Raw genomic sequence first — 14,585 nt, 5'->3', positions numbered from 1 at the left:
TGCATTTGAGACCCACTTCTCTACTGGATCGTGTAGGCTTTGGTTTTGGCCCTGGCTGGGGTTTAGGAGTGTGTGTGTGTGTGTGTGTGTGTGTGTAACAGCGAGTGTAAGGTAATGAGAGATGTTTAATGTTGGTCTTCCCCTCTCTCTCGCTCTCTCTCTCTCTCCCTCACATGCACACACATAATGTTTAATTTTTGCTGGGTACTGCTGGTGTGTTGAGTGATGGAGCGTCTCTCTTTATGGCCTATCGTGTTAGCTGTGTGCCAGCTGCTCTTTCAGGAAGCCAGCTCAACCTGGCGCTGGATACAGAGGAGATGTGTATGAGGAGAGGGGTATCAGAGAGAGTTAATTGCAGAGACAGTGAAGCTTGGGTCTTTATGCAGATTAAAGTGAAGACCACCCAAGGGGGCGTGTGTTTGCATGTAAAGGCCTGTTCACATCAATTTGATGTAAACATCAAAAAGTAGAACATGTTAGCAACACAAGAATGCATTCATGAACTGTAGTCAGATTCACAAGAACTCAGTTGACACAATAAGGAGACATCATAAAAAAAAAACAAAAAAAAAAAAACTCTTAAACAGAAGTTACAGTTTTGAATCAGTCTGACAGATCCTTCACTGAATCAGTCAAGAGTGGTTGCTGAATGAATGGCCAGCTTTGACCTTGTGGTGTCCATCTTGAAATGAAGCAAGTACTAAAATGTTTCCGTTTCAGTGTTTTTTAAAAATGTAGTATATTCCTACGATGGCAAAGCTGAATTTTCACCAGCCATTACTCCAGTGTTTAATGTTACACGTTTCTTCAGAAAACATTTGAATACGCTGATTTACTGCTCAAGAAAAGTTTGTTGTTGTTGTTGTTATTATTATCAATGTTGAAAACAGTCGATGCACCTTAATATTTCTATAAAGTTCATGATGCATTTTTCCAAGATTTTTAATTAACAGAAATCAACAATAAAAAACTAAACAAATAGAGATATTTGAAAATTATGATAAACTTTGAGTCTTCGTTAAATTAAAGTATTAATATCTGTAAACAAAAAAATGCATCCTCATGTATCCTTGGACGTATCATGCGTGTTATTACTAGTGGTATTCTTGTTAATTGTGTCTTGTTTATCACGTTTGCGTCTGATGTGTCAGACTGTCGGAGACATTACGATTCTCTTCTGATCTTTTTGTGGGTGGGTGAGGGATGACTTTTCTAACTTGGTCTCCATGTGAGCAGCACAGCAGGGTCAGCCTCCACAATGACACACAAACGAAAGGTCACATTCCATCATATCACCCCACGCTCCACTCCGCACCGCCCCCTCAACACACACAAACACACAGAACCTATGCTTCATCGTTCAGAAGCATCCTTCGAAACGCTTTATTAATCTGTTATGACTGATCTGATCTTTCTCTCTCTTTCTGAATGTAGATTTCCAGTCGTGTCTGATCTGCGTAGCGCGGAGAGTTCCCATGAAAGAGAGACCCATGCTCCCCACGCACGAAAGCTTCACCACCCGCCAAGACCTCCAAGGTAACCATGCCAACGCCACCCCTCTCTACACTTATACTCTTCAAAGGGTGTTCACATCACGGTTAACACTCATCTCAATGCACAGCCCCTCGTTTAAAACACCAGTTACTGACTTAAACCCGGAAAGACTGTGTTAATGACATGAATATGACTTGGCACCCAGGGCTTCCGCATGATTCATGTGGTTCCATTTTTATTGTTGAAATATAAGGCTGGGTACTAGTAACTGATCACATGCTATCTGAATTACAAAAAATCTTTTTCCAAAAATTAAGCACTTGTACTTAGATTAAACTAAAATATTACATATTTAGTCGCTCAAACGCATTAAAATGCACAAATTCACGTTATTTCTTATTTACATGTAATGCAGGCATTCCCGAAAACTCGATTTTTAATCTACACTGAGATTTTAAAATAAATATTTACATTTTGATGTTATTTTAAAACGGCTTATTTTAATTTGACTTTTTAATGATTTAATGAATTATTCGCTTTTCATTAAACACACAAACCCCGTTCAGTTCGTTTAAACAAGTTCGGTCAGAAGGAATCCAAAAATAGTCTGGTTATAGTACCTAAAATGTGTAATGTTATGGATTATGTTACTAATTACAATTGTTGTCTTGTAATTTGGAATCAGTAACAGACTATATATCAGACATAAAGTTGTAGTTAGTTACGTATTCGTTATATAATCTACTTTTTGGTTACTTTTGACCGAGCTTGTTTAAACAAACTGCAGGCGGTTTGTGAGTTTAATGAAAAGCTAATACTATAGGGTATATAGTGGATGTGAATAATAGTAATAATATATTGCTATTATTTAATATTTATTTAAATTAACATGCATACATTGCAGTCATCTCAACTTTTCTTTTCAGCATCTGAATAAGAGAATATTATTAGTATAGATTTTATTACGATTGTATATCAGATAACTATAATTTTTAGTTATTTATTTATTCTTTTCTTCAGAATCTCTTGGTTTAAATTCTGCCCCCTTCATTTGATTAGTAATTTTTTTTTAGGTTTATGTGCCGTTCTAGTCATTCGTGAACAGGGTAACGCGAGGCCTTTCACAGTGCAACTGTAACTCTGTCTGTCCTCCGAATTATGAGTATGTTAATCTTACTATAGGCATTTATACAGTCAGGTCTCACAATGGGAACATCAAGGGTTTTTTTACCGTCACACCAACCACACCTTTTGTTAAGTTCTGATGTGGCTCGCTACTTGATGGAAACTCCCAGTTTGCCATTTATTGTAATTGAGTGATTACAGTGCTGAAATGGTTCTGTCATTTTTTTTTTTTTGTCGTTTTTTTTTTTTTTTTTTTTTTGGTTCTTACAAAGTAGCATTCAGTATTCCTCAGTCATGCTGCATAGGGGTTTGCTCTAAATCCATAACCCTAAGTATTAAACTTTACAGCTTGCAGCAGACAAAAACAAGCTATATTGTTTATTGCTGTACTGTGTGTTTGTAGGTAAGATCACCTCCCTGGACACCAGTCTGTTACGAGCCTCTATGAAACCAGGCTGGGAAGACTTGGTGAGGAGATGCATTCAGCGCTTTCACCTCCAGAACGATGGAGACATGTCATTCGCCAAGAGGCATCAGCAAGAAGGTACTGAGCGCATGAATCCACTTCAAACATGCTGTCATTCTGGCTACTGTATTGTGCAAACAAGGACAAGGTTTTTTTTTTTTTTTTTTTTTTTTCCTTTCAGTAGCTACCTATATTCTGAATTCCATAATGATTTTAACACGCCTTGTTTTTGGCTTCCATCGGCAAACCAGTTTTACACACTACTTGTGTCATGATGTCATGGATCTATAGTGGGTATTGTCATACATATGTATAAAAGACATTACTATTAAATACATCAAGGTTTTTCGTATTGTAACAAAAATACAGAATACTTGGGTTGTGTGAAAACAGGAAAGTTATTGTTAGTAATGCATGCGGTATCTTTACTGGAAAGGTTAATCTTTTTTTTTAGGAATTTTATGGGTTTATATTTAGAAGAGACTCTTGTCAAGACATGTCTGACTAAAAATCTTAGTATTCTTGTGAATGCAATTTAGATGTTTGTTTGTTCCTCAGGGTACATATGTATTTTTATTTATTTTTATCAAAATTTTGATCATGTGGGTGCTGTTTTGCAGTGCTAAGGAATGGGCAGGCGTTCAGTCCCATCTACCGGTTTTCCCTGTCCGACGGGACCATCGTCTCCGCTCACACCAAGAGCAAACTGGTTCGGTCACCTGCTACCAACGAGCCACAGCTCTACATGTCACTGCACATTTTACAAAGGTACCCACTACCCAGCCGCACAGCTCACTACGAGTGTCTGCACTTGAGTTGTTTTGTCTCTGATTATGTCTGAATCGGTGTTTTTCATGTAAATGCAATGATGTATTTTATCAGCTACTCACATGAGTAAATGTCTGAGTCATTTTTGACCCTCTTCTCACTGTTTCCTGTTCGATTCGGCTCTGTGTGTGAGCATTCAGTCGAAACGCACACTTTCTAGTTCTGACTAGCCCAGTTAATGACCATATACTGAAATCTCACTGTCATGTGAGAACATCCGACCGTGTTTTCCCAGAGGCCGATGCTGGTCTCTAAACATTCCATCAGAACCCAGAATAACACGACTCCCTCGACTCCCACAGCTACACATTGGCAAACAAGCTTTTTCACCCTTGATAATTCCTCAGAATTTGATTGCTGGTTTAACTAAGTAGAGAGTAATTGGAAGAGCAATAAAGAATAGTTCACCCAAAAATGAAAATGTTGTTCCAAATATTTTTTATTGTTGTAGGAAATTAAAACATTTTTTCATTTTTTTTAATATAGTTATTTTCCATGCAATTACAGTGCGTCTGGAGCTGCAAGCTTCACAAATAATACAGAAGAATCAAGTGTTCTGAAGCCATACAATAGGTCTGAGTAAGAAACCGACCAAAAAATTTTTAGGGATAGTTCACGCAAAAATTTAAATTGTCATTGAAAATTGAAAAATGTACTCACTCTCATGTCATTCTAAACTTGTATGAGTTTCTTTCTTATGTTGAACATAAAATAGATATTTTGAAGAATGCTGTAAATCACCCCTCATTTTTCATGAGAGTACATGGGAGGTATAACAATATCCAATTTGTGAACCAGTCATTCTTTGAGGTGAATCATTGGTTTATAGATATCATATGACTCCATAAAACTTATGACAGCACTCATAATTTATATAGAACACTTGTATGATGCTTTACATATTTTTTGAACCTTTAAAGCATCAGTCCCTATTCATTGTCTTTGCACGGAAAAGAGCAGCTAGGATATTCTTCAGAATTTCTCCTTTTCTGTTCCACAAAATAAATTCATGCAAGTTTGGAACAAAATAAATATGAATAAATTACAGGTAAGTATTTTTTTTGTCACCGTTTCAAATAAAATCAAATCATTTGGAGTGTATGGCTTAGTAAAGCATGGATCCACAGCAGGCAGTTGTGAACACAGTTTCATGTGTTAGCTGCAGAGTTTCTATCTCTCTCACAGCATGTGAAGCAGGAACACTGGTTTGCTTTCTGAGACAATAGCAGCAGTGTTAGGCTGTGGTGTCGAGCACAGATAAACATTAAATCCAGAGTGAGCTCACAGCGGGAGGGGGGCTGCTGTCTTAAAGCACAGTAACACACAGTATAGCTTGACCATTGATTCATCCTGCATGCTCAAAACAAAGGCATGTCTATGCATTTATTAGCTCAGAGCTAGTTTTTAGTATGTAGCTTGCTTAAAGCTTTAAACCCAAAGGTGATTACTACATTACAGGGGGATATGACAGCAAAACCTCTGGTTTTCTCTGTCCCGTGGCTTGTTTTGAAGGATGAGCACTGCTGTTTTTCTTTGATACCAATGCCTTCCTTTCTTTTAACCTTCTCTGTTGAAACATACTTTAGTTAATTAAGCCATTCCTGAAATTCAGCTTAAGCTCTTTTCTCTGATTCCTTGTTTGGAGCGCTAGAAGCCCCGCTTCCTGACTATGAGATTAATTTAACAAATGACTGCACTGGATAAATGTAATGTAATAGTTTTTACATTTAAATTTTTTTAGAATTTACTTGGAAATCAATATTAATTCCTTGGATCACAATTAAAACCCCATTGTCAACAATAGCACGTGTCAGCCTGGTGAGACCAGAATGCCATGCCTAAACTGAGGCATTGTTTTCGGTTTCAGTTTTTTCTTCTCACTTTTTATGTCTATTTCTTTGTTACAATAATAAAAAATTTTGCATTGTATTAAAGCTGTGCCAGGGAATTGTCGCCAGGACATTGATATGCGGTTGCTTAGTGTTTTTTAGCATATTTGATAAATGGTTGCTTAGGCCTTAGTGTTCTGGGTGATCGCTTGGTGATTTCTTAATGGGCCCCTTGGGTCCCTCTTTCAGTGTTAGTTTGAAGGATTTTTTTGTGCACTAAATGGTGTAGGATAGGATATACACCAAATTTTTAAACTTAGTGTTAAGGGGTTACTCTAATGGCTAATTCTAATTGCTTAATTTTTATTTTAATATAGTATTTATTAATAATTTAAATCTTTTTATATTTTTATGACATTTTTATTTTAATATTTGTTGTTTATTGATTTCTTTAAGATTTATTTTTATTGCAGTTTTAATCATTTAGTACTTAAATTTAGTAAGTACTTACATTTCAGTTAGTCGCCAAGGCAACATGTCTAATAAAATATAAAATTAATTTTTTATCATATATTTAGATTTTTTTTTCTGATTTCAGTTACAAAATTTTCAATTAAATATTTTTAATGGTTCTAGATCGTAACAATCATTACTATATTACAACTTTTGTGATAATAAACTACTGTATTTTTCGGACTATAAGTCGCACCTGAGTATAAGTCGCATCAGTCCAAAAATACGTCATGATGAGGAAACAAACATGTATAAGTCGCACTGGACTGCAAGTCGCATTTATTTAGAACCATGAACTAAGAGAAAACATTACCAACTACAGCCGCGAGAGGGTGCTCTACGCTCTCTACAGCGCCCTCTCGCAGCTGTAGACGGTAATGTTTTCTCTTAGTTCATTTCTCTTGGTTCATGTCAAATTAATTTTTATAAATCGGTCGCACCTGACTATAAGTCACAGGACCAGCCAAACTATGAAAAAAAAGTGCGACTTATAGTCCAGAAAATGGGGTAAATGTTGTCGATAAAAAAAACATTGCGAAATGACAGTGTTTCCAATAACCAATGTTATACAACTAATGTGTGATGTTATGTGTAATTTTTTTTTCTTCTCGCAAAATGTCATGGTGATGGATGTTGGTAGGTTTTATCAAATAGCCCATCGCAGCCACCGCTCCAGGCATTATTTTTAATCGAAGTACGTGTGTATCTTTAGCAAAGCAGTGCGGAGAGCCGCTTCTGAAATTTCATTCTGCGTGTCTGGTATAAACACAAGTATTGACTGGAGTGGCCATGTCGGGGCCATAATGCAGTTCAGACATGTGCAGTGTAAACAATCCAAGCATTAATAGCAAGGAAAGCCTCTTAAACTTGACGGTGGCCATTTATGAGGTGTTTCTTGGAGGTTATAGTACATTAAAGAATGAACATGTGATATTTACGTACGCCAGGTGACCTATAAATGGTTAAAAAAAAAAAACTGTTTCCATTGCAGTTTTGCGAAATTGTCAAAAAATTGCCAAAAAACCACCTCATGTTAGCGTAAAAACTTGTTTTTCTATATATTTGAGCTTGTGCGAAATTGAAATGTTTCCGTTGATTGTATATTCAGTTCGCATTTTCAGTTTGCACAGTTTAAAGGGTAATGGAAACATGTTCACTAATTTTGAATTTTTTTGTATAATTGTTAAATTCACCTTTTTCTATAAAACTACTGTATGTTTGTGCTGTGTGTGGCATGTATGGTATGTATGCATTATTTGCTCTTTAAATAATCTGTTAGCGACTATAAACATCTATTTTTTTCTGTTTTAGGGAGCAGCCCATCTGCGGCATGACCCCTGATCTTGGAAATGCTCCGAATATGGGCAGAACCATGAATCCCATGAGTTCTCCCAATACAGCATGTTCCTCCGGTGCCCCCCAGGGACAGGATGCCACCATCAGTAGCAACACATCCACTTTCCCCTCTCCTGGTGGCCAGAAGGAGCCCGGCGCCATCGGCCCGGTACAGGGCCACCGTTTTGGGTGCCCGGGAACTATGAGCCATTCGGCAACCATGCAGGCGGCCACACCTCAGGGCAGTGGCTATCCACTGAAGTTGAGCAGCCCTTCTCAGGGCAGTCCGGGCATGCTTTCTCCACGCCACCGAGCCAGTCCCGGAATGGTAGGATCTCCACGCTTGCCCCCGCCGCAGTTCTCCCCAGCAGGCAGCTTACATTCACCTGCGAGCATGTGCACTAGCAGTACAGGTGGCAATGGGGGAGCAGGCGCGAATCATGGTTACACAAGCAGTTCCCTGAATGCCCTCCAGGCACTTAGCGAGTGCCATGTTGTGAGCCACGGCCAATCACTGGGCTCGCCCGACAGGAAGTTGGGGTCACCAGCCGCAGTGGGCGGCAGTCTTCACATGCTGAACAAAATGGGTGCCTCAGAATCATTCGGAGAGCAGAACCAATCAGAGCAGGGTAACGGTGGGCAGGATGATGGCATCGAACAGCCAAGAGACGAAAAGGGCAACCTTGGCCAGTTTAACAACCCGGATGCCAGTGATCCGCAGAACCGGCTACGTGACAACAAAGGCCATACTAAACTCCTGCAGCTCCTCACCACTAAAACGGAGCCTATCGAGTCCACCTCACCCCCTCCAATGGCTGGTGGAGAGCCCGGGTGTAAGGACCCCAATGGCGGCCCAGGGAATGGTGGCATAGGCGCTCAAACCGGAGCCGGGACGCATGGCACTTCCCTGAAGGAGAAACACAAGATCCTTCATAGACTTCTCCAGAACAGCTCGTCACCCGTCGACCTGGCCAAACTCACAGCCGAGGCCACGGGGAAGGAGCTATGTCAGGATACTGCAGGTGGGGTGGCCGGTGGGGCTGAATTAGCCATTAAACAAGAACCCGTCAGTCCCAAGAAGAAGGACAACGCCCTGCTGCGCTACCTACTGGATAAAGATGATAATGTACTTAAGGATAAAGGCATCAAAATGGAACCTGGTGAAATAAAGGTGGAGGGCAGTAAGATGCCAGGAATTAAGATGGAGAAAAATGATGGCGGCTATGACCGTGTGGAGTCGGTAAGTGATGTCACCAACCCGGCAATAAACCAAGAAATATTTAATACAAGTTAAGCTCCATATTACCACAAAATAATTTTGACTCATACCTCATTGGTATCATGCACAGGGTTTTTATTGGTTTTGTTTGTTTGTTTGTTTTTTACTTTGAAAATTAAAAAATAATAGTCTTATAGGAGATTGGACATGACCTAATTTTTTAATATATATATTTTTATTATTTTTATTATTATTACTATTGTTATATTTGTTTTTATTACTATTATTATCGTTATTATTTTCATGATTAATTATTTTATTTTATTTTGGAGGGTTCACCATTTCGAGATAATCCAAGTCTAAAAAAATTAAGCCTAAATGCATTGCAATATTTTCTGTGGTGACTGATAGCATGCTGTCAATGGAGCTTAACTGAACAGAAAGTACTGAGAGTTTATATATGCAAAACACCACCTGAATCGCTTCTGCTGGTTTTGAATTTGATTATTTTTTAAATACGTTGAATCGTAATGTGTCTGTGGTGAAATGCAGGCAAGAGTTATCATTAGTGGGTGTGGGTAAGGATCGTTTTGGTTAAATATGAGAAGTATTGCACGTTGGAAAGGTCGTGAGCCAGTGTTGTGGATTCTCATGAAGAAATAACCGAGATGACAGCTGATACCGACGCGTTCAAACGCTCTTATCGCCTTTTTTCAGTTTCATTGCTGTATTGTTAAGAGTGTGTGCATCCTTTCCTTTCCTCCTTATCTCTTTTTGTATTTCTCTCTATTTGGGTGTGAAAGTAGAGCAAACAACAGATTTTTAAACCGGCCAATGACGCCCCAGATCGAGGCAGTATGGTAACAGCAGGGATATAAATGACTCAGCCAGCTGGAGAGAGAGAAAGAGAGAGAGCGCGAGAGAGAGAAAAGGAAAGTGAGAGCTCTGTCACAGGAAGTCGATTCTGTGGGAAACTGGCAGGACTTTCTCAGAAGCAGCTCTGTGACATTTGAAAAAAGGTGTCTCGGTGGTGCTCCATGCATCTCATCTGGCACAGCGGTTGGCACATGCCCTACAGAGCTGGCACCGTGCACCAATCACGCCTGGCACAGCGGCGGTAAAGTTAGAGAAGCGTCTGGGGCCAGGCATCAGAATAGAGAGATGATCCTGTTTGTGTGTGTTTGTGCTCATTGGGCCTTCCGGGCCTCTTTTAAAAGTTGTTGATTGAGCCACAAATTGAGTCATAGTTGTCAAATCAAAGCAGTGGTCTCAGGAAGCTGCTGCTGTTAGCCTGTTAGCAGAATGACCTCACAGCCCCTCGGTTACCAGGAAAAGACCCAGAGTTCCACTAGTGAGGAACCTCTGACCCTCATGCTCTCCACGACAGCGCCATTGAGAACATGAAGTACAGTGATTTACCGAGCAGAGAGGCCACAGCCAGACAGGAAGAGCCATGGTCAAGCAGACGCACGGAAAAAAATTAAACAGTTGAATTAGTGAGGATGCAGGAGAAATGAGGATGAAATGTGGCAGGCGTGGAGAGGGAGGACCAAGCCCTAGTGAGCTGCCTGCCTAGACAACACCTGCACTGTGCACTTCAAAAGTTTAGGGTCGATACAATTTATTTTTTATGTTTATGAAGAAAGTCGCTACGAAAAATAGTCGTTGACCATGGCTGGATTTATTTATTTAAATATACAATAAAAGAACAACATACCGAAATATTATTACAGTTTTGCAGAACTGTTTTCTGTTTTAATACATTTTCAAATTTTCAAATTTCATCAGTCATTTCTCCAGTTTTCGTTCATAAATCATACTGATATGCTGCTCAAGGAATGTTTCTTATTATTTTTCTGGAAACAGCGATGCGTTGTTGTTTTTTTCAGGATTCTTTGAAAAGAATATTCAAAAGAGCAGCATTGATTTGAAATAGAAATCTTTTGTAACAAATCTTTTGCTGCTAATTTTGATCAATTGAATGCACCTTGTATAATAAAAGTATTCATATCTTTAAAAAAAACAAACAAAAAAAAACAATCCTACTGGTACCAAACTTTAAAAAAAAAAAAATCACAGAAGGGACAATCCCAGAATGCACTGTGATGGTCTTGGTTAATGACTGCTAATGAATATTTGGAATGGAATACTAGCATACTGTATACTATATAATGCTTTTTCTTTTCTTTTCTTTTTTGGGGTCACGTGACCTCATGTTTAATTTGATCCAGTTATTATTTCATAAAAATATATATATTTTTTTTTTAAATGTACCAAAAAAGGCAACATTCCATTAGCAAATTTATTTGGGTTATACGCTATAGTGCAGAATAGTGCAGAAGTAACCCTAACCATGTCAAATGTAACTATATTTTATTTAGTACTACGTATGCATTTGAAGAAGAGAAAAAGTCATTCAAAATGTTATTAAAAATAAAAAACAAATGAAAATGTTTTGAAAAGCATAGGAGTGTTCTGTATTTTAAGTCATTAGTTTAGCAACATGCTGACACCGGACTCGATTGTAATCAGTTTAAAGCATTCGAGTCTCTTGTGAGTAATCCGATGTAGCTGCCCGTGCAGACAGTGAGGTGTCTCACTAGGGTTTGGAACAGAGCCACTCATCTCTCTCTTTCTCCTGCGGCTGGTGTGATAGAGCTGCAGCTGAGACTGAAGAGAAGCAGGGATCTGTAGGAAAGGTCATGATGGCAGAGAGCAAGACTCAAGGAGACTTCACTGACTCGTGCCTCCTGACCTCCACCAGCGTCGTTCACTGCTCAAGCTTATTTTCACAGTTGGCTTGCAGTTAAATGCTTTTGGTGACTCAAAAATGCACTTTTTATGGCAGACGGTAGAAATGATCCAGATGCACATATTGTTGTCACCCAGGCAGCTATGGTGGCTTCAGTCGCTCCGTTCACTGATGCATCAATCCCTCTTTTTCTCTCTCTTTCACTCTCGCTCAACCTATTGATCATTCAATCTCTCACAGTCTCTTTTACATCCTGTATGTCCCAGTTTGCATCTCTCTTGCTCCGTTTCAAAGCAGCTGTGTAGCTCGACAGCATTTTACAGCATCAGAAGCACAGTTAAGATCCAAACGCTGTTCTAAAACGTAGACAGTGACATTACAATGTCTTATAAGACAGCCTGTTTTGGCCAGATTTGCCTCTCATGCATACTTCATGGAAAAGGCAAACCCATAATGCATTGCAACAAGCTCAGTGAAAGGAATGGAATGTTCGAAATGGAATGCCCAGTATATAACATATTGTATGATTCATGGTTGATTTTTGTTATTGTACAAGATGACTGACGGAGACAAAAAAGTATTGATAAATAAAATCAATATTATAAATGATCCAGTAAGATTAAAAAAAAATAGGTAAAAACAAATTCATATAATTATAAGTTGACTCTTTTTTTTTACACTTTTTTTTTTTATTTTTTTTTTAATTATAATTAGTACTTTTAATTATAATTAACTATTTTTGATTATAATTAAATACGGTTTTGTAGGTAGAGTGTTCCAAATCACTAAATTTACTACGTTCACTTTTAGTTAGCATGAATAAGCAGACAGCTTAGCAACTCGCCGGGAACATTGCTAGGTCTTCTGTGCTATTGTGTCTCTACATACCCATACAGAGAAGGATTTTAGTGTTTCTATTTGTGGCAGCGATGGTTTGTCTTTCCCTGAGTGTGCTTCGATAGCGTTGTGTGTGTTACAGTCTGAGGCGCTTGCGGAGGTGTATGTGTGTGTCTCTGCAGCAGGAAGTGTGACTCAGGATAGGGTGTCACTCCTGTGCCCTTCCCAACCTCTCACAGAGCTCTAATCGGCACCCTGACACCATTCCTCGGTTGAACACACACACACACACACACACACACAAGCAGTGCAGACAGCTGTCCCCACCCTGACACTGTCGCTTTATTGGTGGTTCCTCTGTGTACCAATTAACCCTGTAACCCCTCTTACCCCCTCGGTCCTGCTCCTGTCTACACAACTAACTCCCTCCGCCCAATCAAACCAGCACTGAGATCTTATTTCGTACTTGGATTAACGGTGGAAGTTTTGTATTCATAGTATTTCTTTAGGGCTCTTCAACAGGGGGTCCACAACCACAGGGGTCCTCTGCAGTACTGCATAGCAGCAGTTATTGTGCCATATTATTTTTCTGAAAAAATTGCATTGAAACAATGTTATATGAAATTTAGCTAAAGCTAAGAAAGCTAAAGTTATGCTAAGATGCCTACATTCAAATGTACGAAGTTACAATGTAATACACAAGATTCTGACACATTAAAATAAGTGTTTAAATATATTTATATGATGTTATTACATTCCAAGCATATAATGCAACACTAAATGTTAGACCGTACTTATTGGTGGTCCTTCATTATAGTCATTTATAATGTTACAAATTATTTCTATTTCAAATATTTGAAATGCTTTTGAACAGTATATTCATCACAGAGTCCTGGAATTTTTTTTTTTTTTTTTTTTAATCTCAGTTTCCACAAAAACATAATAAGCAGTTCAACACAATAGTCAACATATTAGAATGATTTCTGAAGATCATCTGATGTTAAAGACTGCAGTAATCTTCACAATAGTAAAGTAAACTTTCACAGCAGTCATTTACATTTGAAAATATATAAAAATAATAGTATTTCACAAGTCACTGTTTTTACTCAAATAAATGCAGCTTTGGTGAGCAAAAGAGACTTCTTTTAAAAATATGAAATCATCTTTTGAATGATACTTTATCTGCAGTTCCTTTGACTTAATAATAATAACAATACATTTCTTTTCTCATGCCCTTAAGACTGTTAAAGTGAACTGCAAAAAAATGATTTAAAATGTTTTAAAAAAGAAATTCCTGCCAGTCACAGAACCTCTAATTATACACTTTCTCTTGTATGTTCATATGCAGTTTGACTTCAGATTGTGATGTTAACAGTAAAAGTTCATGGACATGTCATTTATCAACTACCCACATCCAAAAGTGTAAATGATAGTGGAATATGTCAGATAGTTCTACTGATAGCCGAAGAGAACCACAGCTCTCATACATCTCCACTATTGGCTCAACATCACACTGACGTCAGCGCTCCCACTGGCGAGAAAGTCATCCATGAAGGTGCAGCTCAGTACGATATAAAGAATCCATGCTAATGCACAGGCACCTTCCTGTCTGGACTGAGCGAGTGCACACAGATAATACACAGGAGAGAGAGCAGGGAGTGATAATTGGAAAGAAGAGGAGAGAAAGGCTGAAACAAGCAGCCTGTGAGATGCATGGACAGTGAATAATCAGCAGCAGGTTTGATTCAAGAGGGCAGCCAGGGACAGGTGGTGCTCACACAAGTGTGTGTGTGTCTGTGTGTATGAGATGAGAGAGAGAGATTGGGAAAAGAGCTTCCGAGCGCTACACAAGGAGAGTGACCTCATTAAGCAGTTCCTCCTCTCCGCTCACATCCTGTTTGTGCAGCGCTTTTCCTCCACACTGCACACCGAGTCGCAAATCAATGGCAAGGAGAAGCCGACGGTTTCATTAGGCTGCATGAAGGCAAACTTTCAGCTTACAGAACAATATATACAACATGTGATCTTTGACCTTTGACATTAACTACTCTCCACAACAACCCCTAAGCACACACACACACACTCACATAAAATCTCTTCCACTGCACCTCACTGCCCTGAAATGAAAGTTACTAGACATATATATATATATAATATAAGGGCTCAGTTTAATGCATTAACTTAATG

At 38.8% G+C, this 14,585-nt stretch overlaps 1 protein-coding gene across 4 annotated transcripts in view; it reads left to right on the top strand.

The window, feature by feature from the left end:
- Positions 1 to 14,585, top strand: part of ncoa2 (nuclear receptor coactivator 2) — a 92,525-nt gene that overhangs the window by 58,755 nt on the left and 19,185 nt on the right. For all 4 annotated transcript variants that reach the window (XM_052596415.1, XM_052596413.1, XM_052596417.1 and 1 more), the window contains exons 8-11: positions 1,435 to 1,536; positions 3,023 to 3,163; positions 3,706 to 3,853; positions 7,567 to 8,830. In XM_052596415.1, coding sequence (XP_052452375.1) covers positions 1,435 to 1,536; positions 3,023 to 3,163; positions 3,706 to 3,853; positions 7,567 to 8,830 — 1,655 coding nt within the window. The remainder of the gene's footprint in view (positions 1 to 1,434; positions 1,537 to 3,022; positions 3,164 to 3,705; positions 3,854 to 7,566; positions 8,831 to 14,585) is intronic.

Source organism: Carassius gibelio, chromosome B24 (assembly GCF_023724105.1).
Source record: "Carassius gibelio isolate Cgi1373 ecotype wild population from Czech Republic chromosome B24, carGib1.2-hapl.c, whole genome shotgun sequence".
NCBI lineage: Eukaryota > Metazoa > Chordata > Actinopteri > Cypriniformes > Cyprinidae > Carassius > Carassius gibelio.
Note: the sequence above shows the minus strand (reverse complement) of the source record. Positions and strands in the feature narration are given on the sequence as shown.